Here is a 24,649-nt window from a genome sequence, read left to right on the forward strand (position 1 = left end):
TCAGAACGTATCGACTCATCATGAGCATGAATGTCATTGGTGATTTTGGTCTTTTAATAATGAACTGTTCTTTTTCCAGGGTGAAATGATTGCACAGCTTACATCTTTGATGACTTTCAAGAACAAGAATTGGGTATCGTAGTCTGATTTGTTGTTGTTTCGTTTTGTTTGTTTTTTCTCTAATCCGCTCAGGCTCAAAATTATAGAGTCTTGCGTAGTCTTTTTTAACTTAACAAGGCCGAATCCTTCTATCAACTTCTCGTAGTGATCATGATTGGCTGCAATTGATAGTTTTCCGTCGACATGAACTGAGAGGGGGCAAACCAAAAAAGAAGCGCCTACTCCAAAATCAACACTATTAAACTCAAATGAAATTTACAGTTGCCCACACCAAATGCCTTCTGGTGAAAGGTTTTGTGGTCAGGCGAGTAAAAGATTAAGCTACTTGGTCACGATGACAAGAGGTAGCTTTGAAGGAGTGAATGTGAGGCTTTCAAACACAACAGCACTGTACCAGCTGTCAAGCACGGTGGTAGTGGTAGAATAGTTCTCTGGAGCTGTTTTGCTCCCAGTGCTACTGATACATTGGATAAAGTGGCTGAAGAATAATGAAGAAGGACTACCTCCAATTCATTTTTTTTACTTCACCTCAAATCAACAGATGCGTAAAACTTGAACATAAATATAATATTAATAATAACAACATTAATTTATATTATAATAGAAGCTTATTGACGGCTACCAAAAGTATCTTGTTGAAGTGCAAGTTACTAAGGGACATTTAACCAAATATTTGTAGGGACATATGTATATTGAGCCCGTATGTATAGTTTTGATTCTGTGTGGATGAGAGAAAATCTAAAAGAAATTCAAACTTGTGCACCCAACTTTTGATTTTTAAAGTCAATAAAGATTTATCCTGTACGATCGTTCCACCCTGGAAAAAAAAAAGCCCAAAATTACCATGGCATTCATTCGTTTTTGCACTCCGGGTCAGACATTTGTAGACTTCACGAAAAGTGTGATGCGCTGACTCCTGAAAAGCATGCTAGCCATTATGAATGAGAAGTAGAGCCGGTCAGTTTGATGGACGTGAGAAGCTGCAATGGCTAATAACATACAAACATTTTTAAAATTACTGATAACCAATCAGAAAACCATATTCAAATATCGTGCGGCTAAATTTCACAGTCAAATGAGCGGAGTGAGTCTAATTTCACGCGGACCTATTTAACTGGGATGCTCGTGCCGCGCAAAGATACTGCGGCATTTCCTTTATACTCGTTGAGTCGCAGTGCTTGGTTGGTATCGCTCCGCCGGCAGAGGAAATGTTCCTAGACCAATCACATCTGTGTTTACACCATCACCTGTCAAACACACACCCTCTGCTAGATTTTCTCTTTGAAAGGTAGGATTTCTATGTTTATTTTATCTTTACTTTTTAATGCACATATGAATGCATTGGGGGGGAGTTAAAGTGTAGTTACAGTGGCGATAGAGTCGGTTCGCCTACAAGCGACAAGCAGCCGGGGATAGCAAGGTTAGCGACCCGAGAGCTAGCGAGCTGGAGCTGGTTATCCGTCCGCCTGGCTTGTTTTTTAGCCGATTATCAGAAAGTCCTTGCGCCTAATCATGTCTGGCTGAGGTCGGCGCGAAGCGTTGCGTGTTAGCTCAGCGAAAGTGGCTTACTAATATTTTGAGACCTTTAGTTTGCTTTTAACCGATGTTAGTAGTTAGGACCAGCCGTGTAGTGTGTCCTCAAGCTAGCAAGAAATACATCAGTCGGCTGGAGAAAGGTGCGTTTAGCGGAGCGGTTAGCTAGCACCGTGCACGGCTGCCTTTTTTATTTAGCTGCTGCGACTGATAGTTATAACGGTGCTCCTATTTCCTCCGTTTGTTTCTAGTTTTCTCGCCTAATGTTAGCAAACTAACATCGTGGAAGCAGGTGGTGACCCACAGTGGGAGCCCGTTTAACCCCCACAACCCTCTTGCGTGCTGCGAAGCACCACCACCACCACCACCATAACGGAAAGAGCATCTACTGCCAAAAGTCCCGCTTTTAAAACGTTCACTGTGGTAAAAACCACTTGTGTAATAGCTCCAAAATGTACCTGAAGTTAAATAACCCTAGACGGTTACATTACATTATAACTGCATTAATTATTGCTGCTTCATTAATGTGTAAAGAGGCATTTAGCGAGGAGCTAATTTCAGCTGCTTACATTATTGTGTCTCGGATAGTTTGATCTGTAAGAGTGCTGCACGTCCATAATTTATAAGTTCTTCAAAAGATTGTTTTTATGTTTGCTCCCACTGTGTAAAGTCTGAGGGTATCTTAAGACCCCAATGCCACTTAAGTATCCCTTTTATTTCCCCTTAAGTAGCTTTAATGTTAAAGTGGTATTATGCTGTAAATGCTCTTTTAGCTTGTTCCATACCGCACAAATATGATCCTGAAATATGCGGTATGTTTTGATTTCCACTGAAATTTAAAATGGCACTGCTCCTGTGTCGGACCAGCTGGTTGCTGTTGGACTAAAGCTATTAAACACACTTTCAAGAGACAGTGCAGCTTTGCTTACAGGGCAAAAAAAAAAGTAGTGGGGCATCTATTTTTTATTTATTTTTTGTCACATGTGGTGTTTGGAAGCATTTGCTCTCAAATTTCCTTAGCTGTTGAATTTGTGAAATCTCAGAGGGAGGATTGTTAGAGAGACGAGCAGAGGAGAGGGAGGGGAATTGAGGAGGAGAGTGAATCAGATCGAGACGGTATAAGGTGCAGTGCAGTGTGGGTGTTTACAGTGTTTACCCAGCCTCCGTGCTGTAGAGCTGTTTGATTTACCTTTGTTCACTTTTAATCTTTCTTTTTATTTTCCTTCCTGTGCATCCAGGAGCTGAAACACACACTCACACTGAAGCGCCTACGGTAGCCGCTAACTGGACGGACTCTCTGGCAATTGACCTTTTGCAGGTAAGCCTGGGCTCTCTTTCTACAGTTCTGGCAGACAATACTACTTCTGAATGATCACGTCCTCCGCAGCTTTGTCTTTAGAGGGTACAACTGCTAGATCATTTGCAGTGCGGGTGGACTTAAAGAGCTTGGTTCATATGGCAGTCCTGAGAGCACACAGTCACATTTCAGGAGAGAAAGCTCGACTGGAGAGTTTCATAGATGTTAGATAATAAAACAATGTCACTGTTGTGCTCAAAATGACTCTTCACATGGAAAGGAGCTAAATTTACATGCCTGTTTATGAGTGAGAGTGGAATTAAAAACAACTGGGCTGTTGAAGCAAAAGTCTTATGAAGAAAATCCCCCCAATCACATACATTTTTATCGGAAAGATAAAAACCAAAACAAAAACTGGCTTAAAAAAACTCAACAAAAGTTGCAAGATTAACTTTCTCAGCTGCTAATTGGACTCATAAATGTGTGCTTGTAGCATTCAATGATTTTTAGTTTACGGCTCTGTAGCCATAAATAAAAAATATTCCCCTTAATCACAAGACTGTATCAGTGTTCCCAAAATGCACAGTTACAGAGTTCAGTGCCTGCCACCCCCTCAACCCCCACCTCCTCACCCCCCACCCCCTCAACCCCCACCTCCTCTCCCCCCACACCCTCGCATAAAGAACTTTATGGCCGCAGTGAAAATTTATGACATGATGTGTTTCTTCTCAATAACATTTTATCTTAGATTACAAGAGAAGTGATTAAAGTACACCACATTTTAACATTCTTTCTAATTCAAACTGCATTCCTTTAATATGTTAATATTTATACTTTAAACTGTATAAACTATCTCTATAACTCATTCTGAGGCTTGTCCTTGAGTTTCTGGACATCGCAGCAGAAATGGGGTTCTGTCACCTTCTCATGTGGTCGGAGTGTAGCTTTAGCCTGCTGTGGGTGTAAATATACTGTGACAGCAGAGGATGCTGATGTTAAACATGGTCAAAGTTGCAGCATATGTGCAGCTAATCCCTGTGAGCTCAGAGTCTTCAGAAAGCTTAAAACTTTTATTTATGAGGGGCAGCCAATCAGAAGAAACATGGCTTAAATGGAGGATGGCCTCAAAGTGAGAGGAGCTAAAATGACTTAAAATGACTTGCATTCAGTGGATGAACTCAAGGACTAGATAAGTATTATTTGACAGCTTCTTTGAAGGTTTCGATTACACAATTAAGACTACTTGTAGCAAAACAAAACGCTCTTTTTATGCCACTTAAGTTCATCGCCACCTCTTTGCTGTCCACTCTGTGTGTGTTAGATGCAGAGGACAGGCTGCAGTTGGACCATAAAGACCAGCCATAACAGCGTCTTTATTGTTGTGTTATCAGCGTCTTTATTTATGTGCTTCGAGATAAATCAATCTGTTTTTAGTCTAGTTGTGCGTGGAGCCCTCGAACCTTGAGTTAGCAGAGATCTTGGAGGTCCTCTGGGTTATGTTTTTGGACTCACAATCTTATGGGACCCACTGTTGTGATGCGAGTCGAGCAGATCTGACCTGTTATAGTGCATCACGAGGAATGTCAGCAGTAGTTGTCTTGGACAGCTCTGAGCGTTTGACTTGTGATAACCCCGTCCCCGAGGCTTCGCGGCACTGTGTGTTTATCTGACGCTTGTTAAGTGTTAATTGGAGCGTCTCAGGTGCAGCATGCAGCATCGGTGCAACGTAGCAGAGCCACAGAGGGAGTGTGGTTCTTCAGGGCCTTTTCTAAGCAGTCCTAGAGAGCACAGGGAGGGAAACGATGTGAAAGCAATTTGATCATGGAGTTAGTGCTTTATCAGTCTGAAATTTCATAAAAACACAGCAGTGCATTTCCTCCTCTGAGGTTCTGATTTATTGTTATTCCTTAAAAAAAAATCAATATTCCCATGTTTCCGTTTCAGTGGAATAGTGGAATAAATCTTGAACCATGAGCTCAGTGGCAGTGTTGACCCCGGAAAGCTTTGCAGAGCATCGCAGTGGTCTCAAGGACCAGGAGATTGCAGGTAATGACCTGCACCTTTCTACTTATTTTTATACTTGCTAGAGTTTTCCCCTCATGAGCCCAAACTAGTGAGCAAATTATTAGCCCAAGTTTAATGTGTTTAAATTTTCTGATATGTGCATTATGTGTTTTTGACACAGGCTTATTTTTATTGCTGTTTGGTAGCTTTGTTGTTAACAGTCCTCCCCTACACATACTGTTTTCTTACTCCTTCCTTGCCATTTTTATCTTTGTCTCTCCGGGCCAGGCTGTGTCCCGGAGGATGAGGCCTACATCCCTACCTATCTGGAGGCCTTCCCTCCACTGCCAGAGAAGGGAGCACCAGGGGAGAAGGCTGGAGAGCCGCCTTCGGCATGGGGGAGCAAGATCAGACCCATCAAAGCCTCTGTCATCACCCAGGTGAGGAGCCCACTGTGGGGACTGTTAAAAGTGAATGAATGCATTTCTCAGCTCTTTTAATGACGATGGCTGTAACTGAATTTAGCCTCAGGCCTTTTAGCTGCAGTAGAGCAGGTCCAATGAAAGATACATGTTCTGGGAACAACAAGCAAGAAAAAACACTTTCAACTCGTCTGTACCCAGGTGTTCCACGTGCCCCTGGAGGAGCGTCGTTACAAAGACAACAGCCAGTTTGGGGAGGGCGAGGAGGCCAAAGTGTGCTTGGACATCATGCAGCGAACGGGAGCGCACATCGAGCTGTCTCTGGCCAAAGACCAGGGCCTGTCCATCATGGTCACTGGCAAAGTGGACTCCGTGATGAAGGCTCGGAAAGAAATCGTAGCTCGATTACAGACACAGGTAAATGCACTCTTACTACTTATAGTATAATTGCGTGATCAGGATTTGGAAAATATTGGGAGGATATACATATAAGTTATAAAATAAGGTTAACTCTTATTAATTTTCTTGCTTTCTGTTTGAAATGCTGGTCAGAGTATGTACAAGTAATCCATGTGAGCAAAAAGTTCTAAATGCTCTAAAACAGGGATGTTAAAGTCATTTTACGTGTGAGGTCCTCCTTGTCATAAATATGTAAAATTCTGTTAACTCATTGCCCAGAATGTGCTGTATTTATAACACATAAAAAAACAAAAAGTTCTATAGTAGATGGTGGAAAAACAGGAACTTTTTAATCATTTAATTGTTCATCTATTACTAAACTCTCTGGTGTGGAATGAATGACAATGCGGGTGGAAACTTTATCAGAGTAAAATCTGCAAATCTTATGTCAATAGTTTGATACTTTTTTAATACCACAAGGGAAATTTTTTTCATTTGTTCAAAATTGATGTACTCCCGTTTTCTAAAGCCTTCCAGTGGGCCGGTTTGAAGTCTTTGCCGGGCCGATTCTGGCCTCCAGGCCTTATGTTTAATACCCTAGCTCTGTATGATGTTAAAGAGACAGGATGTCCTTAATATGGTCATCTCAGGTGCACAGCGTTGGCCGTGAGCACAGGAGCTCCGTCCGCCTGCTGTTCAAACCTCTCGTTTGTGAGGGGCAACCAATCAAAGGACAGTCTGTTGTCAGTATTTGTGCAGTGCAGGCTTTACATTTGTGCTTCATTCTCGTGTGACTTGTCAAAACAGTGAAACCTCTAAAACTCAGATAAACTTTCACCCGCAGCAGAAGAATTTGAATATGCAGTCAACTATCGTTGAACAAAAATCACTGTGAAGCAGAAACCTCAGAACAGTGTAACCGGTGGCTAAAAAATGTTTTTGTTTCGCTTTGCTTAACGTTGAAACGTGATCCAAAGACACACACACGGTGGGCAAATACCGGCTGCGGCTCGAATAATCCTATCAGGCCAGTTTAGGACAAAAAGTTGAGCCGGAAAATGACCATCAGCTCCTAGGGGTGGCCTTTGTGAGCCTCAGCAGCAAACATGCTGATTTTCACTTCAGCTGGTGCACTGAGGTGCAGCGCTTTAGCTGAGCTGCAGTTAAGGGTTGAAAAAAGTGCAGGGGGTTCTCTGTTCTCTTTTCAAGGTCGAATGCTTTTTGTTTACCAAATTTAAAGAAAACTTTAATGGTAAGTAATTTTGTGTCATCCTGTTATTTTCCCTGGCAGATGATGAATATTAAAAAAAAGGTCTTTTCTGCATATGTCTGTACATATGTACAAAGCTCCACCAACATTAGAATTAAAAGGGATTTCTGCGGCTGTTGCTGTGCCTTGATAAATGAGAGGGCTTATTTCCATTGGGAAATGATACAAATGTAACTTGCTCCTGAAAACTTTCTCCCGCTCCTCCAGGCGTCGGCGACGGTCGCCATCCCCAAGGAGCACCATCGATTTGTCATTGGGAAGAACGGCGAGAAGCTGCAGGAGCTGGAGCTGAAGACTGCCACCAAGATTGCTATTCCACGCCCGGACGACCCTAGCGCCAACATTCGCATCACCGGCACCAAGGAGGGAATTGAGAAGGCTCGCCATGAGATCCTGCTGATCTCTGCTGAGCAGGTCAGACAGGGGGGGTGGGGGTTGTTTTAATAACTAATTTCTGCTCAACCGAAACTAATTGGTCTTGCAATGTGAAAAGATGCACAAACAGTAGCATTAGGAACTACATTGTTTCTTACTATTCAGTATTGAATCGTGTTGAACCATCACCATGACTTCATGTTTGATCGACTCTTCTGTCTGCCGTCGTTCTCCTGCTCTTCCTCACCCACTCACCAGGACAAGCGTGCGGTGGAGCGTCTGTCCCTTGAGAAAGCCTTCCACCCCTTCATCGCCGGAGCCCACAACAGGCTGGTGCAGGAGCTGAGCCTTGAGACAGGGGCCCGCATCAGCATCCCACCGTCCAGCCTGCCCAAGGACGAGATCGTCATCACCGGCGAGAAGGAGGCGGTCGCGTTGGCTGTCAGCCGCATCCGAGCCATCTACGAAGATAAGGTGAGATTGTTTTCCAGAGATTATTCACGTCCCATCCTGCAGACATGGGACATGAGCGACTTTAAGTCTTCTCAGGTCAAACCCCCCCCCAAAAAACAGGTGCCCTGTTATGTTTACATTCAGTTAAAAGGTCAAAGGTCATCTCTTCTTCCTTTCAAACTGCCCAGACTATCAGCAGATGAAACCCAGACCTTTGTTGGCTCGACACATTTTCATATTTAAATTCGTATTTTTCAATTTTATTATTTCTTGGTAATACTAGTCTGTGTTTGTGGAGCGGCTGTCTGATAACATTTGACTACCAAAGTGTCAGTCAAATGTTGTACTCAAAGAAACAGAGACACGTGTTTGAATTAAAGATAACAGCTAGGTGCTATCTAGGTGTGCTGAATTTAAGCCTGAATTTAGCCTTAAAGGTTTTGTAGCATTATTTGTTGACTAGACAAACTTTAAACCTCAGATTCATAGAAAATTGTTCAGAATAAAGGAAGTCAGCGTTGAAGACGGATTAAAGTCAATCTTCCTAATGGCCTGAACCGTTTTCACTGATTGCTTTTAACCAAATTTAGAAAGCGAGATTTACTGTCTGAAGAGATTTAGCCACAAAACGACCTCCACTGATGTCTGCTGCTTGGTGGGATCATGCATGGTTGTAAATTATGTTATTTTTGCAAATTTGGGGCCTTAAACTTTGGTACAACCTGATGAACTTTATCCCCTAGAATTGTGACCTTTCTTTACCTATGATGCTGCCTTTTTAGCATTTTTTTTTTAATTGTTTGTGTTAGTTGATATATCTATTCTTTATTTCTGTATTTTATAGATGTGCACTGACTGCAGTTTTCTTGGCTGATTCTAATTTTGACCTGCAAAGTTTGAGCTCCCGATAAATTTAAAAAAGTTTTTCCAGGAACTTTAACTCTCGGCTTCTTTAATGCAAAATTTTGTGATAATAAAATAAACAATTACAGTTTCCCCCAAACTGCACTAAGTTACCGGGTCATCTCTTTATGAAACAACTGGAAAGAGTTGAATTACCTGAAAATGACCTGCTGTACAGCCACCTTTATCAAACAAAAGCAGGTGTAACAGATTTATATAATAGGACATATGTCAAGTACTTACATCAGTTTCCAGTATCTTTATAACTACACCAGATAACACATCAACCCCTCTCTTGTTTTCACTTGTCTCCTTTATATTCATCATAACCGCTTTCGTCTTTTGCTCAAACTGAGGCTGCTGGCTTTGAGCTCTGATAGCTTTAGTTTTAGCCGCTTTGCCTTTGTTTGCTTCTTTAAAATATCCATGCTAAGCGGGGTGAGGGGGATTTAAGTGTTTAAGTGTTTTCATAGTTATGCCCTCGTTTGTGTACGCGCTCGAAGTGAAGAGTTTCTATGCCAACAGCATGCTAGCGTGTGGCTGCGAGCGTTCATGTGACTATTTCTCTGCGCTGCTGTTCGTGTGTTTCAAATTCATGAAACAGACTGGCTCATTATCGGACATACGGGAAGCTGAGTGGCTGATTGGAGATCATCCGATTCTGTCTGCTCCATCAATGCTTTTCTTTTTTTCTTTTTCTATCTTTTTTTTTTTTGGTCCACTTGTTTGTGTCATTGAGCTTAAAATACTTTAATTGCATCAGTGCTCATGATGACGTTTTTTTTGTTGTTGTGTTTTTTTAACACAGAATCAAAAATATAAAACAAAAGATATAAAATAAAGACTTTGCGTATATGTTAGGGTCATTTTGGTCAGAGTAAAGCAAGTTTGGTCATCACACTGTTCCTGTGGATGCCCGCGTCTTTGTGTCTTGTCCAGAGAAAATTTACATAACAATATACAAACTATGCATGTGCTTTAGATTTCAAGTGGACTTGCAAGCAGTCTAACAGGAATAACCACTCCAGCTGTCTTTGTCCTCAGCAGAAAATAATCAAATCTTTAAAAATTCACAGAAATCCAAACAAAGAACAAAGCAAATGATAAAAATAGGATCACATACTTAATAAAGGCGAGTCTCATGCTTGTTGTTTTCCATGCATGATTTTTATTTGCCTTTTTCAGTCGTTTGTGCCAGTTTTTTCATCCGGGCTAAATTTGCATTGACATTTTAGATGCTCGGGTGTTGCTGTTACCCCGAATGACTCGCTGTGGGAAAGCAGCGTGGGGTTTAGTTTGGGGTTTTACTGAAGGACACGCATGACTGCATGCAGCTCAGTGTTGTTATTTTGTTTCACCAGTCTTGTTTTACTTGTTCGCTTCATCCCATGAACCGTAAAGCTAATCTGTACTAAAGGTGTTTGATTTTAAGGAGGTTATTTACAGAGTTTGTGCATTCTCTTAACTTTAAAGAAGCTGTGTGAGATGGATGGGTGGAGCAGAGGAACTGCGTGTTTGTAGCAGATGAGCTCCGATGATAGGCAAGCCGGAGATAATGCCGAGAGAAAATTGGATTTCACCAGAGAACAACAGGATGAGAATGCTAATGTCATTTAGTGCATATGTATGATTGGCAAAAACAAATGTACTTTCTCTGCTGCCTTCCCACTTTCATCTGTCAGTCACCCTCCTTCTGTTCCCTTCTCCTTCCCCCAGATTTTGTCTGGTCTTTCTGTTACTTGATTTTTCCCATCTCCTTCCTGCTTCCCTGATTTCATTTTTCTTTCTGTCTCCTCTTATGTTTCCATCCATCCCTCAACGAGCTTCTCGATTTACCCACATCCTCTCGCTACGATTGTCTTATCACTTATAATCGTGCCCATGTCCTCCTCACAGAAGCGGAAGACCACGACTATCTCTGTGGAGGTGAAGAAGTCTCAGCATAAGTACATCATAGGTCCGAAGGGCAACACCCTGCAGGAGATCCTGGAGGCCACGGGGGTGTCGGTGGAGATGCCTCCTCTGGACTCCAGCTCAGAAACCATCATTCTCAGAGGGGAGCCTGACAAACTGGGACCAGCACTCACACAGGTCTACGCCAAGGTGAGGACACAAGAAAACTGTAATTAAAGGACAGAGATGGGGATTGCATTTTGCTTAATGTAATTAGCTTTTGTTATGGCAGAAATGTAGGGAATAAAAGTCCCTGAAGTTGCATTTACAGAGTACATTCAAGAGGTACTCAGACGGCCTAGATTTCCTTTTTTTGAGACTTTATTTTTAGATGTATTTATTTTTAATAGTTCAGAGCAGCAAGATTAACAACCTCAGCAAGTACATCACATCCACATCTTTACAGTGAAAGGGATTCGGAAAGTTGTGCAATGATTAATCTATATGTAGTTTATCAATGTTAGAGGCAAACATTTATGATGGATTTGTTGGCCAATCCAGAGGTCATATAGCAACATCTGGTTTTAAGTCTTTCTTTAAACTTTGGTTTTGGGCTCCACCAGCTCAGGCTACGTACTCCACCTCACCCTGTGTCTGAAACAAGCTGCCTCTAGCTTCCGTGACTATAAAAGGAAATCCGTGGTGAGCTGAAGTCAGCTCGGTACAAGCATTGGAGACTGAGCGTGTAGAGTAGTCTGAAGCCTGAGCTTTGGCTCACAGGGATTACTTGCATGTACACTGATCTCATTTTAAATATTTAATATGGAAAGAAGGAAAAGCATAATATGTCCCCTTTATTTTAAGTTGCAACTAAGCCATTGCAGAGAAACGATTTCTGTGATTTGTCAATGCAAACATGGTTTTAACGTTTTGTACCCTTTCAGGCTAAGAGCATAATGGTGGTGGAGGTGACTGCCCCCGCCTGGCTGCACCGCTTCATCATTGGCAAGAAAGGACAGAACATCGGGCGGATCACACAGCAGCTACCACGGGTAAGGAAAGGAGAACAAAGAAGGCGTGGGGTGATCTGAGGTAAAAGCCAGAGATAACACAGAAGTCTCACATCCTGCTCCTGCAGCGTGACAGAATGCTTTGTGGGGAGGAGGCTGTGTTACGGCAGCAGTTGTTGTGCAAAAGGGACCAATAAAGCAAAAAATGTTGGACAAAACACAGACAGAGAAAAGTGACTGCAGAGGACACTTGATTTGGGAAACTTGACATCAGCTGAGATGAATTACAGCATGGAAGAATCAACACAGGATGGAGCAGAAGGGGAAAACTTCCTAACTGGCTTGCCTTTATTCCTGTCTGTGTGTGTAGGTTCACATAGAGTTTACCGATGGCGAGGAGCGCATCAGTCTCGAAGGGCCGACGGAGGAGGTGGAGCAGGCTCAGGCCCAGATACAAGAGATCATCAAGGACCTGGTCAGTGCAGACACACACGTACACCAACACAACAAAGCTACGGTAGACATGGAGTGTATTGTCTTCTGTCACTGAAAGAAATATTGCTGTGTTGGACAAAGCTTTGGAAGAGCTGCACACACTTATAATCACGTAGACCTGAAGAGAGATAAGAGAGAATCACATTTGATTGGTCGAGTGTTGGTTCACATTTATAAATCCAAATCTCCTTTTTCTTACCCGGTGTCCAGCTGGTGAGGATGGACTACACCGAAATCAACATAGATCAGCGTTTCCACAGACACCTCATCGGAAAGAACGGAGCCAACAGTGAGTAGATCACTTTACCCCTGACCTGAAAACTAAACCGTAACAAATCTGTCATACTCCCAAGTGGAGCCCTTGTTGCGCCTCATTAGTTTGTCTCCCTACCTGCAAAACTAACAAAGAATATGTTTTAGAAATTGCTTTTATTTCAGTATAATGTTTTATATAATGGTAATGATCATTTAATCCACACATATCAGTGTATTTTGATTTTTCCTGTCAGTCATTCTAGTTGCTTTTATTTTGGATAATTCAGATGCTGCCTGGGGTAGAATATTTAATGGAAAGCATCACATTCAGGGTTTTGAGTGACTTGTGATGTTTTAAACTGAAAAGTTGTCATGTGGCTGTCGCTGATCTCAATCACATACTGCGGACTTCCTGTACTGTTTGTGTTGTAAAGCAGGGAAGTGGAGGGTGCGTCATGAGGCAAGTGTTAGTGACCTGATTTTCATCATGAGAGCTAGTCTTTGATAACAGATGCCAGCCTCTTAGCTATTGCACATCAGTGTTCTCCAGCAGGTTTAAAACTGCTACATCTTTGAGCATGAATCCTATCCGGCTGTTAAGTGATGACTTGAGACCTGCTTCCGGGTTCAAACTATGCGTTCATTAACGCTGTTGTATTTTTAACACGTTTTAATGCTGTGTGTCTTGTTCTGTTTAATCTGAACAAGCCCATAAAAATAGTGATCACTCTGAGTTTTTATTACCACCATTCATCGGCAGCACATTTTTAAAAAAAGCAACGTTTTTGAAATCTTACGATGCAACAACAGCCCATTAGCCCATGGTTTGCCGCCAGATATTTGAACAGGTCAGAAGAGTCACTCTGAGGCTAACACAGATTTAAATGAGTACTCAAAGCTGAGGATCAGGAATTTGTCATAGCGAGTAATCCAGACTATGCAGCAGTATGTTAATGACTAACCTGGTGCTGGTGATGGATCATCTCAGTTGTTCCGACTGAAGTTTGGTCCATTTTCAGCATCTTTTTCCTGCCTTGCATTTGTCCCTAACAGTCGGGAACCCTCATGTTAATTTTTATTGAGTGGAAAAAAGTTAGCGTTCATTTTCCAGCTTCACTGTGCTCATGTGTTTATATTATGCTAACGATAGCTCTGTAGCTAGCCACCATGTAGCACAGCATTTTGTACCGGCTAGCCCAACTTCAGAAGTCACTGCTGTTTAGTTTTCTGTCTTTATTTATGTTGGAAGTGATAGCAGAGCTGTATGTTTTAGTTTTACAGAAATCCCTCAGTCAGAACGTGGTATATCATCTTTATATGAAAACTGTAACTTGCTATAACTATAACCTGCTAACTTCTCACTCCGTTGAACTTCACAAATCCTTTTTTCGTGGGTTTTAAACTTAATTGTTACACCTGGTAGAGCCGCCACATTGATCATTTTATTAAAGATGAAAGAATCTAGACAGTTTTTAACTCTCAGCGATGCCACAGTGTTGTTTTGTGTTGTGGAACTGGAGAGGAGTTTGGACCTGGAAACGGCTAATGACGTCTGAAGGTGGATAGACTCTATATGAAATATGGATTTAGCCTCTAAAGTGCCCTGCAGAAATCTTTTCTATCCTTCATTTCTTTATATTTTGTTACATAAATGGGAAATGGGTGCAGCATTTTATTAAAGCATGTGCAAACATGTACTATATAAGACAAAACTGAGTTTGTTTAAGCTTGAACTTATTCAGGCTTGGATGAATGATGAAATGTTTCTCCCACTGAAAACACTACGTGTAGATGAACAGAACCAACTTTCTAAAACTCTTGGACATGTTTTCTCCTAAACCTTTTAATAGGAATAGTTCTCCCAGCTTCCTGAATGACAACTATGGACTGATTCTTATATAGTGCTTTTCTAACCTCCCAGAGCCTTCAAAATGCTTTAAACAACACGCCACATTCACCTATTCACACAAGCGCTTTATTCTGTGCTTTAGTAGCTAGCTAGTAAGGACTTAGAGTATTATGGACAGTGAAGCAGGGCATGCTTCAGGTTACAGTGTAAGTGTGTGCAGTGTTGTTTGGTTTCTCAGTCAGCTCCATCGTTTACATCCAGTTTCAAAACCCAGATGACGACGAATAAAATGCTAAACTAACCTGAGTGGGTGATGTCGCAGTGACTATACACTATAGTAAACTCCCTCTCTCAGGTTTTCACTCTTATTTCATTCCTGCTGTTTTCCCTGTATCGCTACAGTAAATCGTATCAAGGAGCAGTACAAGGTGTCGGTTCGAATCGCCCAGGACTCGGAGCGAAGTGGCCTGGTGCGGATCGAGGGAGATCCTAAAGGAGTACAGCTGGCACGCAGAGAGCTCATGGAGATGGTCCAGAGGATGGTGAGAATGGGCTCAAAGCTTAGGTTCATTGGTTTTAATAGAGCCAGATGACATGAAGGCTTAATGTCTTTGTTACGGTTTTGTCATTTCTAGGAAAACGAACGCACCAAAGATCTGATCGTTGAGCAGAAGTTTCACCGGACAATCATCGGACAGAAAGGAGAAAAAATCAAAGAAGTTCGAGATAAGTTTCCCGAGGTGAACGTCCTCTGTGACCCGGCGCTTTGTCTCGCCTTGTCATCACTGTTCAATAATTTGTTTTGACTCAGCTGTAATTTAATTTGATGATTATCATCTCGCTGGCTTCTAGGTCATTATCAATTTCCCCGACCCGTCGCAAAAGAGCGACATCGTCCAGCTGAGAGGTCCGAAACATGAGGTGGAGAAATGTGCCAAGTTTCTCCAGAAAATCATTGCTGACCTGGTACGACCCTCTGTTTTTTGTCTTTGTGCCTCTCCCTGTCCCTGAGCCGTTACACTCTGCTTCACGGCAGTTTTCTTTCTCTCGCAGATTGAAAATAGCTTCTCGCTCTCCGTTCCCATCTTCAAGCAGTTTCACAAGAACATAATTGGCAAAGGGGGCGCTAACATTAAGAAGGTGAGATTTATTTTTTACAGGTTCTGTCCAAATCTGACTCCTAAAATTTTTAGATCAGAATGTAACGTTTAAGACAAAAACTAACAGCAGACGCTCGCACTGACAGATCCGCGAAGAGACCAACACCAAGATCGACCTGCCAACGGAGAACAGTAACTCGGAGATGATCGTCATCACAGGCAAGAAGAACAACTGCGAGGCGGCCAGAGATCGAATCCTCGCCATCCAGAGAGAGCTGGTGAGACACGAGTGCTTTTGGTTGATGCTTGAAGAGTTTTGAAGAAAATAGATTTTTAAAATTTACTTTCTTTTGTTTCTTGGATAAATTATTTATTAAATCTTTTGCTTAGAGTCATATCCATAGACAATCATTGGAATTATTAACCTGAAAAAACACTCAGCGGGCGGGTTGCTGGCTGGCTTTAATCTTATTTTAAATTAGGAAGAGTCGATATAAACTTAACTTCTTCAATAAATGGCGTCTTTGCCATTGCTGCGGTTCTAGTGTTAAAAAACAGAATTTAATTCTCCCTACACCGCTCGTCTTTCAGAAACCACATATGCAGAGATGAACTATTAGATATGGTTCTGAGCCAAAATCCTCTTTCTTACTTGGTTTCTCTTGTTTTTTATCATCTCAAAAAATGACAGTGGGTTAAGATTTCTTTGTTAAAAGAAGCTGGAGATATATCTCTTGGCTGACCTGGGAACTTCACCGTGTCTGCCCCCAGATGAGCTGTAGGAGGTGGCTGGGGTGAGGGAAGTCTGGGGTTCTCTGCTCAGACTTGCCCTCTGCAACCCCAGCCTGGATGAGCAGCAGAAGATGGATGGATGGACTGAATATTTAATGGTTTCCTCTGTTGGGAATTAAATACGTCTTCTAAAATGTTCTTCTTTGTCTTCAGTTTTTAAACTGCATGAAAATCTCAGCCTGTCCCTCTTCGTCCCTCCAGGCCAACATTAAAGAGGCAGAGGTCACCATCCCAGCCAAGCTGCACAACTCTCTGATTGGCTCAAAGGGCTGCCTCGTGCGCTCCATCATGGAAGACTGCGGCGGCGTCCACATCCACTTCCCCTCTGAGGGCTCCGGCTCCGACAAGGTCACGATCAGAGGGCCCGCAGGTGAGGTGGAGAAGGCCAAGAAGCAGCTGCTGCAGCTGGCTGAAGAGAAGGTGAGCGGGAAAGGGTGAATAAATAGAAGAGGTGACTTAAAACAACGGATGTTAGCTGCTAAAAGTTAAAATACTTGCATCATCCTCCTGTCCTCTGCCTTTCGCAGCAAGTAAACAACTTCACCGCTGAGCTGCAGGCCAAACCAGAGTACCACAAGTTCTTAATCGGACGGGGCGGGGCAAATATTCGCCGCGTCCGGGACCGGACGGGTGCCCGGATCATCTTCCCGTCACCTGACGACACAGAGCAGGAGCTGATCACCATCGTAGGAAAAGAGGAAGCCGTACGTCAGGCCCAGAAGGAGCTGGAAAGTCTGGTCAAAAATCTGGTGACGACCTCCTTTGTCCTATAAAACATTACCATTTAATTCACGTCTTGATTCTTGATTTTCAAATCAACAATCTCGCCATCTCCCTTTGCAGGACGACGTGGTGGAGGACAGGATGGTGGTGGACGTTCGCCACCACCGCCACTTCGTGTGTCGGAGAGGACAGGTGCTGCGGGAGCTGGCTGAGGAGTACGGCGGCGTGGCTGTGAGCTTCCCTCGCACTGGAGCGAACAGCCAGCGGGTCACGCTGAAGGGAGCAAAGGACTGCGTGGAGGCCGCAAAGAAACGCATCCAGGAGATCATCGAGGACCTGGTGAGAGACGGAAAACACGTAGAGACAAACGGTCGCTATCTGCACTCAGGTCAAAGCTGAATTTAATGTATAAGAATCTGATTATGTGAAAGTCACAGAAATGCTGCCAAAAGTAGCTGCAAGTTTTACTTCTTTGAACAGACATGGATGTTATTTCAAGGACGCTTCAATAAGCTCATTATTTATAATTGGAATCGAACCAGCTCCCGCTGTGCTCACCTTTTGTGTTTTCTTCTTTCTTCCTCCTCTCTCTCGAGCAGGAGTCCCAGGTGACCGTGGAGGTGGCCATCCCTCAGCGCTACCATCGCGCCGTCATGGGCCCCAAAGGCTGCCGCATCCAGCACATCACCAGAGAGCACGAGGTGCAAATCAAGTTCCCTGAGAGAGACGACAGCGCTGCAGGTTAGAAGCGACCCACAACGTGCACCCGCAGCTACATCCTGCCTCTGTTGTGATTTATGTTGCAGATTAGCACGCTAGGTTAGAAATGAGCAGGCCTTTCTCAAGTTTCCTCCCCACTTGCTGATCTATCTGTATCAACATTTAGAACAGCTGATAAAGGAAAATTAAAATGTCAAAGAAGAGACGGGAGAAATAACGTTCAGTCAATGTTATGATTGTTGACGCTGCATAGTCGCTCAGCACTGTGCACTTTCCCTGATGGCAACACAAGCACAATTAGTTGTTCCTAGCAGTGTTGGGTAGAGTGCAATTCTTCAATCCTTCAAGTTCCACCAGATGATGATCTATTGATGGTAGTGAGTCTGTAGCATGTGTAGTATTTCTTATTCTTTTACATGTATAAAAAAAATAAATAAATCAGTGTTTAAGAGTCGTATATCAAAATATGAACTTTTAATCCCTGTTTTTCTCATTGTAAACTTGCAGCTCAGGAGGTTTCGCCACAGGAGAACGGTGAGGTCAGTCCAGAGGCGGAGTTTGTGCCCCGCAAGTGTGACGTCATCACCATCTCTGGGCGGGCAGAGAAGTGTGAGCTGGCTAAAGCAGCCCTGCTGGTAGGCGTTATCTTCGTTAAGCTGAGACGTGACGCTGTTTAATGTTCATTATTATCTCTGAGCACGCACCCTGTGACGGCCTCCTCCTCCTTCAGGCGTTGGTGCCCATAACAGAGGACGTGGAGGTGTCTTATGAGTTGCATCGCTACATCATTGGCCAGAAGGGCATTGGAATCAGGAAGATGATGGAAGACTACGAGGTAAGGCTGCTCTCTGGTGCCATCTGCTGGGACTTTTTATACCCGTGCTGTCCGAGAGTGTGAACTTTGGGGTTTTGTGTACGTAGGTGAACATCTGGGTGCCGCAGCCTGAGAAGCAGCTGGATGTGATAAAGGTGACGGGCCTGGCAGCCAACGTGGAGCGAGCCAAACAGGGGCTGCTGGAGAGGGTGAAAGAACTGCAGGCCGAGCAGGAGGACAGGGTACAAGCACACACTGTGTCATGTTTATCGTCACAGTTCAGCTGTCTCAGTTTTTAATTTGCTTCTTGTTATTTTCAGATTATGCAACATCCACGATCATTACGCCGTCCATCCAGAGAAACCTCTTTAAAAAACTTTGAAAGGGGAAAAAAATGGAAACACAAGTTTAATTCTTAAAATTAGGAGATTACCACAGGGGATCATGATTTCCTGATGGCAGTGAATCAGTAGTGTGTGTAGTATCTCTTATTCTTTGACATGTACAAAAAAACCCAGCATGTAATGATGAATGAAGAGCGCCGGTGGAAAGTGACTTCTGTGTGCTGTAAAGATGAGATCTCTGTGGCTCTGTCTCCTCTCAGGCCCTGCGTAGTTTCAAGGTCACCATGTCTGTGGATCCAAAGTTTCATCCCAAGATTATCGGCCGCAAAGGAGCCGTCATCTCTCAGATCAGAAAAGACCACGACGTAAGCATCCAGTTCCCCGACAAAGGAGACGAGCAGCAGGTCAGTTTCCCTTTTTTGTCTTTTCCTGCCTCTGTGCCGAACCGTTCCTGTTGCTCGCTTCAAATCCTTTCCTTTTCCTCCCAGGATCTGATCGTAATCTCGGGGTACGAGCGTAATGTGGAGGAGGCGCGCCAGGCCATCCAGCAGCTTGTAGCTGAGCTGCAGGAGATGGTGAGCCAAGACGTTCACCTGGACCCGAGGACCCACGCCCGCATTATCGGGGCCCGCGGCAAAGCCATCCGCAAGCTGATGGAGGAGTTCAAGGTTGGTTGGATCGATTCATAGATCGCTCATTTTGAAGCTAAATGAGGAAATGTTTGATCTCCACTCGTTCTCCTCTGGTTTCTCAGGTGGATATCCGGTTCCCTCAGCCGGGGTCGGACGAGCCCGACAAAGTGACGGTGACGGGTCTTCCTGAGACGGTTGATAACGCCATCGATCACCTGCTCAACTTGGAGGAGGAATACGTGAGTTCACTGTATATAAGAAAGAGATGCAGTTACAGCACACATCGCTCAGCCTGCACTCTGACACAACTCCAACAAATGTTAGATCCATCTGTTGATATTAAGCTCTACAGAAATGGCAAAGAAACCATTTCTTGAAGAAGCTAACGTCTTACTATGGATCAGTTTTTCTAAGTATAAGTAAAATTTGACAGAATAAGTATTTATCTTTAAGTTTCAGGACTTTTGTTTGTTTTACAACATATTTAAAATATTTTTTTAATGAAGTTAAAATACACATTTGAATTCACAAATAAAGATTACAGCAAAGAGACTGAAATCATTTCATTATTGGAGAAGAAAAATGGCTAAAAATTAATTTTGAATAACAGCTGATGTTATTTACTCTAAACAGCTCTTCTGTGAATCAGATTGAACACTAGTGCAGAAAAACAAAACAAAACACCTTTTGAACACCTGTAATTGTCTAAAGTACGTTGGGTCAGCTTCTGTTGATCAAATGTGTTACAGGCTAAAAATAAAATAGATATGACGGTCCACACATTTTTCATAGTGCTTGTTTGAGGTTTATTTTTTTTCATTTACAAAAAAATAATTTATTTAGTTTAATCCAGTGGACTTCATCCTGAACTTAGAGGATAGAGACAAGTATTGATCCTATTGTGCTGGAATCGATCCCCCATTGCTATCGAACGGCTCACTGCCTGCATTTTAAAAATGACCTCCAAGTCGGCTACAACAAAACATAAAGCCCACATTATCAGATTTATTATTTTAAAAGAACAACAGTGAAAGTTTATCACACCGTCCACAGAGCTCTCAGGCCTGAAACCTGCCCTGTAATGCTGCTCTGCTCCAGATTTCACTCTTGATTTGCTCATTAGTTTTCCACACCCTGGACTCTCTGCTCAGTTCACCTATGGTTTCCCAGCTGCTCTGCACATGCGGCTAAAATTCCAACCTCATTAGTTCTAGTGATGAACAAACCCATTTTAGGAAAAGTCATGAAATATGAGATAATTGGGTTTTACTTTAACGGCGTTACATGATTTTTAAAATGATAGGAGGTCAAAATGACCTCTTCAGTGGTTCTAGGATTAAACATGACGAGCGTGCTTCTCAGTCAAGCGCTAGCAATCAGAAACAGGAAACGATCTATGAACAGCAGCAAGGTTCAAAGCGGCACAGAGGTACAAGAGGAGACGACCCTGAAGTGGAGATCAGCCAAATTTAAATCTGGTTGTTTTGCTTCTGTTTTAAATTTCTGTATTTTTAATTCTGTTTTGGTTGGATTTTGGGAAATATTCAAACACTTTGGTGACACTGGATTTCAGATTTTGATGAACTCTGAGGCAGAATAATGATAATTAAAACCCACCCATGAAAATGTGGCTTTTTCCGTTAAATTGTTACAGAAAACCCCCCAAGACCATTTATCTGTTGAGGTGCGCTAGTTACTGTACCAGATAAGGATATTTGTGGTATATTTGTAATTTCTGTTATTTTGTAACTATGTTTTAAAATTAATATCTTGCTTTAAATACCTTCGGGGTAACAAGTAGATCAACAGAATCCCGGCCAGGAAATGAAAATCATTCTGACTCATAAACAAAGGCTGTTTTCAGGAGCAGTTTTCCTTCTCTTCATCTCTCAGCTGCTCAGCGTGACGGAGACAGAGACCTTGGCAGCGTACATGAAGCCTCCATCTCGCTACGGAGGGGGAGGCGGAGCAGGCGCAGGGGACGACAGCAGCGGGGGTCCAGCTAAGGGCTTTGTGGTGCGGGATGCTCCCTGGAATGCGGCTGGGAACAAGGTGGGATGTCTTTGTTTAACTAAATTAGCATTTTGTTGGAGGGATGTTTGTGCAGTACGGGCCCATCAGAGTGTGTTTTCCTTCCAGGCTCCCGACATGAGCAGCGCCGAGGATTTCCCCACGTTCGGGACAGTCGTAGCCCCGAAGCAGGCATCAGCCTGGGGCCCCAAGAAGTTCTGAAGTTGTTCATCTGGAGAAAAACCAACAAAAAACCAACAAAACTTCTGTAATTTAGACAATGAGACACAAAACAAATCCCAAATCTAATTGCTGCTCGCCTTCCCCTCCTCTTTAGTGACCTTCCTTTTGTCTCTCTTTCTCTGAACCCCCCCCCCACTGTTCTCCTAACAACCAGCCACAATGAATTCTGGGAGAACTATTCCTTCTTTCTTCCTCCTGTCTCCCTGAGTACTTCCACCTCCTCCTCCTCTTCCTTCCCTCGAGAGAAAAAAAAAGAACATTGAGTCCTCTCTCCATAGTTTTGCTGTCCCGCTCTTCCTCTCGGTTGAACCACTGTTGTTTGTTTGTTTTTGTTTTTTTACTCCTCCTGCTTCCAGACTCCGCCCCCTCCCTCGACATCACCTCAGCGCGGTACATAAGAGAAGTTTGAATTTGTCAGAGGGCAGCGAGGAGGCATCCTCAGTACCTGACGCAAACCTAAAGAGAGAGAGGAGAGTCTGGTTTTTTTTGTTTTGTTTTGTTTTTAAGAGCGCGAAGAGTTTGTAAGCACTGACGACTTTTAAAGATTTCCTCCGGTTTTTACGAAGAGCTTTCTCATTTCCAGTTTGCTAATGTGGTGCAGTGGGCTGTATCCGTGTGTTGATGGGCTCAGGAAAGGTTTTTCCACCCATGAATCGCCTCTTTTTTAAAAAAAAATTATTTCCAATCTGGGAGCAAAAAAACAAAAAAACAGCTGCTGTAGTTCTTTTTAAATAATACCGAGTCAGAAGACGTGGAAGTCCTGCACTGGTTGTTTTGTAACGAAGGTTGTTTTTTTGTTTTTTGTTTTTTTTGTCACAACTGTTTTATTTATTCAGAAAAAAAACAAAAGGAGCCATTTCATTTGAACTACTGTGACCATGCGTTTTTATAAAAAGCACTTGCTGTAGCTTGCAACCTTGCGTCTGGGAGTGAATGCTGTATGTCAGGGTATGAGAACATGTTACCAGTTGCTCGAAGTGTACAAAGTACTTTTCGCTATTTTTTAAAATCTGTGTGGGATTATTATTTTTTTTGTTGTTGTCGTTGTCCTTCTTGTTGGTTTCTGGTATATTTGAAAGACTCTGTATGCGTGTGCGCGCGTGCAAATTAAGATGTATATTTGAAAGAAGCTGAACCAAACTTTTACTTGGTCTTTGTCCGTTTGTCTGCTCGGAGCTCATCCTGGAGGGTTTTTTCCCTTTTTTTGTTTTGTTTGTTTGTTTGTTTGGTCTGTTTTTTTGTTTTGTTTTTTTTAACCTTCTGAACTCGTCTTTAATTCAGACGTGCTGCTTAAAGTTACATCTGTGCTCCAGGATAAAAAAAGAAAAAAACTCCACCATGAACAGCCGCACTTTGGTTTCCTCTCCTTCAGGTGCTTCATTTTACGGATATTTCGTAGCAAAAAAAAAAAGATGCCCCTTATCCCTTTTTCTGGTTCTGAGACTTAAAATGTGAGCTCTTTGCTAAATTATACGACCGACCCAGACTTTAAGCAGTTTAGCTAAACCGTGCTTGTGCCTGGAGGTTTAAAGGAATAGTTGATCATGTTGGAAAATATGCTAATTAGGTGTTTCTCTGAGAATTAGATGAGAAAATCAGAGCAGGCGATTGTCCATTAAAGCAGGAGGAACTGCAGCTGAACTTCAGGTAAAGATGACTGTCGTGAGCGGCACTGCCATCATTTCGCTGCATCAGTGACTTAAAGTGGACCGATGCCTTATTTTCTGTCGTATACATTTATACAGTGCTCATTTATTACACCATGCAGTGTAAGGTTTATGCTACAGCTGACCTAAATAATCAGTGTTTCATCCATTAATTTTAAAGTTTATTAGCTAAATCTGAAGAAAATAGTTAAGCACATTGGTATTGTTTTTAAGTCAGCATGCTAAATTACAGTTTTTTTACATGAAATCCTGAACAGAAAATTTATTTCCTGAGTTCTTAGAGAAGTTGAGAGTAACCCCCAAAATAGTGAGTTATTGTTGCATTTGCATAATAAATAATATCAGTTGTTATTATTATATTAGTTTTAAAGAGCTTTTGATGGATTTCTAACATACGTTTTCTAGTTTTTAAGACAACTGGTCTAATAAATTTGCTACACACTGTAGACTGTTACAGCGATGTATGATTGTATTTATATGGCAAGAGTGTACATTAGGGCTGTCAATGTTAACGCGGTAACACGTCATCGTGATTAAAATTTTAAAAAAAATATATTTTTTTAATTGTAACACATTTAACCCATTCGGAGGGCAGAATGGAGAAACTTTGGACAAACTGCCCGAAATGCGTTGACAGACATTTCAGGGATTTTGAGTCATTCTGCGTCCCAGATGGGTTAGTTGGGTTAAATAATGTAATTGCGTTAATCGTGATGACTGATTAATTCTGCGTTAACATTGACAGCCCTAATTTAAAGTAATGAGATTAGTCTAGAAATAATCCATATGAGCTAAAAGCTCACACTTCACTCCTCTAAACAGTGTTTTTTTTCTGTTCTTGGACCTGTATGATGTCAGTGAGTGCAAAGCCCCACCCACTTGCTCCTTATGACAACCAATCAGAAGAAGAAAAAAAGAATAAGAGAAAAAAAAGCTTGTTTCAGACATGTATAAAACATGCATGTAGCTTCCCTGTCACAAACACTCATTAGCTAACGAGTTGTCTATCGTGACTCATTAGCCAATGAGCATGTGGTTTCAGTCAGACGTCCTCCTCGTCACATGGGAAAAGGACGGCAGCAGCAGAAATGAATGGGTGAAGTCGTAGCAGCTACATCCATCTTTTAAACTGTGTGATTTCAGAGAAAGGATGAACTGAAAGACTCTAGCAGGGCCCAGGATGCCAGAAATAAGGATTATTTTGAACTGTAGTCATGCAAAGCAAATGATGCAGGTGGAAATGAGCTGAATAAAGTCCACTTTAAGTCTCGTTCGCTCGTTGAAGTTCAGCTGCTGGTGGACATTGCAGGCTCTGGTTGTAAAAGT

The 24,649-nt window shown here is 42.5% G+C and overlaps 1 protein-coding gene across 2 annotated transcripts; it reads left to right on the forward strand.

Moving 5' to 3' along the window:
• The first annotated feature begins 1,306 nt into the window (after positions 1-1,306).
• Positions 1,307-22,802, forward strand: hdlbpb (high density lipoprotein binding protein b). 2 transcript variants are annotated; one of them, XM_031753141.2, is made up of 28 exons: positions 1,307-1,408; positions 2,892-2,971; positions 4,895-4,996; positions 5,243-5,394; positions 5,578-5,793; positions 7,253-7,459; positions 7,679-7,894; positions 10,673-10,879; positions 11,614-11,721; positions 12,050-12,154; positions 12,385-12,463; positions 14,681-14,820; positions 14,914-15,018; positions 15,131-15,244; positions 15,332-15,418; positions 15,525-15,656; positions 16,372-16,590; positions 16,698-16,919; positions 17,014-17,232; positions 17,493-17,634; positions 18,121-18,248; positions 18,344-18,448; positions 18,535-18,669; positions 19,032-19,175; positions 19,260-19,439; positions 19,526-19,642; positions 21,297-21,455; positions 21,543-22,802. In XM_031753141.2, the coding sequence occupies exons 3-28, from the start codon at positions 4,921-4,923 to the stop codon at positions 21,633-21,635; spliced, it is 3,807 nt and encodes a 1,268-aa protein (XP_031609001.1). In that variant the 5' UTR covers positions 1,307-1,408; positions 2,892-2,971; positions 4,895-4,920; the 3' UTR covers positions 21,636-22,802. The 2 variants fall into 2 exon arrangements, with proteins under 2 accessions (XP_031609001.1, XP_039465540.1); XM_039609606.1 differs by lacking the exon at positions 1,307-1,408 and adding an exon at positions 1,779-1,796.
• The last annotated feature ends 1,847 nt before the right edge of the window (positions 22,803-24,649 follow it).

This window comes from Oreochromis aureus, linkage group 3, assembly GCF_013358895.1.
Source record: "Oreochromis aureus strain Israel breed Guangdong linkage group 3, ZZ_aureus, whole genome shotgun sequence".
NCBI classification, from domain to species: domain Eukaryota; kingdom Metazoa; phylum Chordata; class Actinopteri; order Cichliformes; family Cichlidae; genus Oreochromis; species Oreochromis aureus.

Excerpts from the sequence above, each read along its gene's own strand:
- hdlbpb (XM_031753141.2), top strand. The coding sequence starts at position 4,921 with ATGAGCTCAGTGGCAGTGTTGACCCCGGAAAGCTTTGCAGAGCATCGC. Across the intron at positions 7,895-10,672 it reads GAGCCATCTACGAAGATAAG|AAGCGGAAGACCACGACTAT; the intron begins GTGAGATTGTTT and ends TCCTCCTCACAG. Across the intron at positions 16,920-17,013 it reads AAAGTCTGGTCAAAAATCTG|GACGACGTGGTGGAGGACAG; the intron begins GTGACGACCTCC and ends CTCCCTTTGCAG.